A 4,886-nucleotide genomic window follows, 5' to 3' on the forward strand; every position below is an offset into this window, starting at 1 on the left:
GAGAAGAGGGGAGAGCAGGACCGAGGAGCAACGAAACTTACCAAGGCAGTTAGCACTTCCCAGTCCCTGGACCGTGTGGTAATTTGGGCCCCTATCAGTGGGTGGAAATAAAAATAGAGGAAGTCCCCATGACCCGAAAGTGGGAAAACCAAGTGGGAAGAATTGGGTTGCATTTCCTATTCCCTAGGCCCTTAACTAACTAAAAAGCTTGGAGGCAGGTGATGGGAAGGTATCCTCTTAGTCTGGGGCTCCTTTCAGATGATCGCCCTCAGAGAAATGTTTGTATGATTTGGACTTCCCCCTCTCCAGGGTGGTCTCCTGCAGACATGCACAGCCTCAGGACCCTCAGGACACCAGCTGAGGTTTTCCTGTGCTACCTCCTGCTGCACGCTGGGGATGCCGTTTCATACAGAGAGCAGACAAAGGTCTCCGGACACCTTCCCTCACCCTTGGGATCCCAGCCGCCCTCATCAGTCCCCTTGTCCTGCCAGACCCTGCTCCCCACATCCCTTCCCGGCTTCACCCACCTGGCCCCTCTACCCAAGTTCCTAGTAGGCCTGGCTCTCAGAAATGCCTTGGAGGAAGCTGGCTGCGGGGCTGAAGTCTGGGCTCTGCAGCTCCAGCTCTACCACTGGGGCGGTGTGAACGCTACACAGGCCCTCATTCACCATCTTCAAAAGCTCCAGAGAGGCAGAAGCACAGAGAGGGGAGTGTCGATGGAAGCCCTGGTCTCTGCTCTGCAGCTGTTAGCCAGGGAGCAGCCAGGGTCAAAGAGGGCCCAGCGCTCCCTCCCAACGGAGGACTGTGTAGATGAGCAGGAGCAGAGCGTGCATGACATCGTCCGGCTATTGCCAGGAGTGGGAACCTACTATAACCTGGGCACAGCTATCTACTATGCTGTCCAGAATTGCTCTGACAAGGCCAAGGAACGAGGCCAAGATGGGGCCATAGATCTGGGTTATGACCTTCTGATGACCATGGTAGGACTGTCAGGAGGGCCCACCGGTGTAGTGATCGGTGCCGCACTCAAGCCAGCATTAAAGGCTGGTGCGCAGCAGCTGATCCGGTATTATTATGATGAGAAAGAGGCAAACAGCCCTCAGCCAGAGACCAGCACAGAGGGCTCGTGGGGGCCCTCCGATGTTGCTGACTTGGAAGAAACGATTACCACGGCTCTGGCATCAGAAGTAGTAAGTCCAGCTCCCTACTGGGGTTGGGCTTTATTCAAGGGCTATGGCTGAGATCCTGGGGCTGGGAGAGTTGGGATAGGAATGCTGTTAGCCAAAGAATAAATGGGAAAATTCGACAAGCTGTATCTGTGCGTGCTAAAAATCCAAATCTCGGAGGAGACTTGTGGCTCCAAATTTTAGATTTGTTATCAGGGGGAAGAAGTGATATAAAGTGTAGGAATTTATAAATTGGGGGTTTGAAGTCAGAAGACACTTTTTGTTTTTGTTTTTGCAATATGGGGATTGAACCCAGGGGCATTTTACTACCAAACTACATCCCTAGTCCTATTTATTTATTTATTTATTTATTTATTTATTTATTTATTTATTGTGTTACTGGGATTCCTGGAAACCCTTCTACTTCTGGGCTACACTCCCAGACCTATTTTGTACATTTTTATGTGGAAACAGGGTCTCTTAAGCCAGCTAGGCTGGCTTCGAATCTGCACAATCCTCCTGTCTCCACCTCCCAAGCTCAGGGATTACAAGCGTGCGCCACCACACCCGGCCATTTATTTATTTATTTATTTAGAGGTACTGGGGATGGAAACCAGGGATATTCTACCTCTGAGCTACGTGCCCAGCCCTATTTTTTAATTCTTTATTTTGAAACAGGGTCTCATTGAGTTGCAAAGGCCTCACTCAATAGGTGAGGCTGTCTGCAAACCATGATCCTCCTGTCTTAGCCTCCCAAATGCTGGGATTACAAGCGTGCGCCACCATGCCCAGCACTTATTTTTATTTTGAGACAGGGTTTTGCTAGGTTGATGAGAATCTTACTAGTTGCTGAGGCTGCCCTTGAACCTGTGACCCTACTGTCTCAGCCTCTCAAGTACTGGGAGTATAGGTATGCGCCATCACAACCAGAAGATTTGAATCCAAGCTGCAGTTATTAGTGCCTTGGTGATCGCGGAATAGTAATTTATTTCTCAAAGCTCAGTTTTGTTTTATTTTGTATTACTGGGGATGGAATCCAGGGGCATTCTAGTTCTGAGCTATACCCAGCCCTATTTATTTATTTATTTATTTATTTATTTATTTATTTAATTTATTTACTTACTTACATACTTTCTTATGGTACTGGAGATGGAATCCAAGGCCATTCTACCTCCAAGTAACACCCTCCAGCCTATTTTATTTTTTATTTTGAAACAGAGTCTCTCTAAGTTGCAGAGGGCCTTACAAGTTGCTGAGGCTGGCCTTGTACCTGTAATCTTCCTATCTTAGCCTCCTAAGTACTGAGATTACAAGTGTGTGGCACCAAGCCCAGCTCAAAGCTCAGTTTTTTTGTTTTTTGTTTTGTTTTCAGTGCTGGAGTTGGAACCCAGGGGCATTCTAGCTCTGAGCTACACACTCAGCCCTATTTTTTATTCTTTATTTTGAAACAAGGTTTTATTGAGTTGCAAAGGGCCAAATAGCTGAGGCTGTCTGCAAACTGCAATCCTCTAGTCCCAGGCTCCCAAATGCTGAAATTATAAGCGTGTGCCACCATGCCTGGCTTTAGCCCTACTATTTATTTATTTTTTTTTAATTTATTTATTGTGTAGTACTGGAGATGGAACCCAAGAGCATTGTACCTCTGAGCTATACCCCCAGCCCTATTGTTTTTAGTCTTTTTATTTTTTTGAAACGGGGTCTCAGTTAGTTGCAAAGGGCCTCACTAAGTAGCTGAGGCTGTTTAAGGACCATGCTCCTCCTGTCTCAGCCTCCCAAATGCTGGGATTACAAGCATGTGCCCCACACCCGGCTCAAAGCTCAGGGTTTTTTGTTTGTTTGTTTTGTTTTTTATTTTCTGTTTTTGTGGTGCTTGGGATTGAACCCAGTGCCTTTCTACCTCTGAGTCACACTGCCCCAGCCCCATTTTTTTATTCTTTATTTGGAAACAGAGTCTCACTAAATTGCAGAGGGCCTCACTAAGTAGCTGAGGCTGGCCTTGAACCTGGATTCTCCTGTCTCAGCCTCCCTAGTACTGGGATATACAAGCATACACCACCATGCCTGCTCAAAGCTCAGCTTTTAAATTTCTTTTTTCACCGGGTGTGGTGGCGCACGCTTGTAATCCCCACGCTTGGGAGGCTGAGACAGGAGGATTGCACGGGTTCGAAGCCAGCCTCAGCTAATTAGTGAGGCTCTCAGCAACTTAGTAAGACCCTGTTTCCAAATAAAATATAAACGCCAGGCGTGGTGGAGTACGCTTGTAATCCCTGCACTTGGGAGGCTGAGACAGGAGGATCGCACAGGTTCGAAGCCAGCCTCAGCTACTTAGTGAGGCTCTCGGCAACTTAGTGAGACCCTGTTTCCAAATAAAATATTAAAAAAATAGGTCTGAGAGTATAGCCTGGAGGGAGAAAGCCTCTGGGTTCCACCCCCAGTACCACACACACACACAAAAAAAAAAATCTTTTTTTTTTTTTTCAGTACTGAAGATTGAACCCAGGGACAATCTACCTCCCAGCCACACCCCAGCTCTATTTTTAATTCTTTATTTTGAAACAGGGTCTTACTAACTTGCAGAAGGTCTCACTAAGTAGCTGAGACTGGCCACAAATCTATGTTCTTCCTGTTTGAGCTTCCGAAGTATTGGAATTACAGGTGTGTGCCACCATGCCCGGCTCAATTTTTTAATTTCTATTTTATTATTATTATTATTATTATTATTATTATTATTATTATTATTATTTTGTGAAACTAGGGATAAAACCTAGGGGCATTCTACCTCTGAGCTATACCCCCAGCCCTATTTTTATTTATTTATTTAAGGTACTGGCGAAGGAACCCAGGGGCATTTTACCTACAAGCTACACCCCCAGCCCTATTATTTATTTTTTATTTTGAAACAGGGTCTCACTCAGTTGCAAAGGGCCTCACTAAGTAGTAGCTGAGGCTGTCTGCGAACCATGATCCTCCTTTCTCAGCCTCCCAAATGCTGGGATTACAAACCTGGCTCCTATTTTTTATGCTTTATATTGAAACAGGGTCTCACTAAGTTGTGGAGGCCTCACTAAGTAGCTGAGGCTGGCTGCCTCACCTGTGATTCACCTGTCTCAGCCTCCCAGGTACTAGGATTACAAGCATGTGCCACCACGCCTCGTCAATTTTTAAATTTCTTTTTTTATTTTTTTAAATAAATTTTTATTGGTGCATTGTAGTCATATATCTCAATGGGAAGAAAAAAAAACTTGTGGAGATATACAACTAGTCTTGCCTTCTTGGTCTCTCCTAGAGCATATTTTTGTTAAGTATATAGTGCACATGTGGCAAGAACAGTCTGCTTTCTGATCTCTTCTGGGATATCCGTCAAAAATCACTTTTCTTGCAGTGGCAGGTGCCTGCTACAGTCTTGCCTCTAATTCTGCCATTTTCCACTCGCTCTCCTATATTTCAGATAGGATGTGATGACTGGAAATGTTTCTGTGTGTTGTCCCATTTAGCTATTAAATCAAAATCTATTGTCCAGGGTTTCTCAGGGGGATGCATGTCCTATTTGGCCGCTGCCAACCGTCGCCACTGCAGCCATGGTTGCCGCTGCGCTGCAACCACCACCACTGCCATCTTCCTTCCTCTTCAATATTTTTTAATAAAAGAAAATAGTACGTGTCTTTTGCAGGAGTTGGGGGCCCAAGTACTTAGTAGCAATGTGTTTTATCTCCCTGCCAA

General features: G+C 45.6%; 1 protein-coding gene across 1 annotated transcript; it reads left to right on the forward strand.

Moving 5' to 3' along the window:
* Positions 1 to 326: 326 nt before the first annotated feature.
* On the forward strand, positions 327 to 1,292 carry APOF (apolipoprotein F; the record flags this gene model as incomplete). The annotated part of the gene is given in 2 exon segments (XM_080704851.1): positions 327 to 1,238; positions 1,242 to 1,292. Coding segments are annotated over 2 exon segments (963 nt in total).
* Between the last annotated feature and the right edge of the window lie 3,594 nt (positions 1,293 to 4,886).

The sequence above is a fragment of the Muscardinus avellanarius genome (assembly GCF_963383645.1).
Source record: "Muscardinus avellanarius genome assembly, chromosome: 11".
Lineage (NCBI taxonomy): Eukaryota > Metazoa > Chordata > Mammalia > Rodentia > Gliridae > Muscardinus > Muscardinus avellanarius.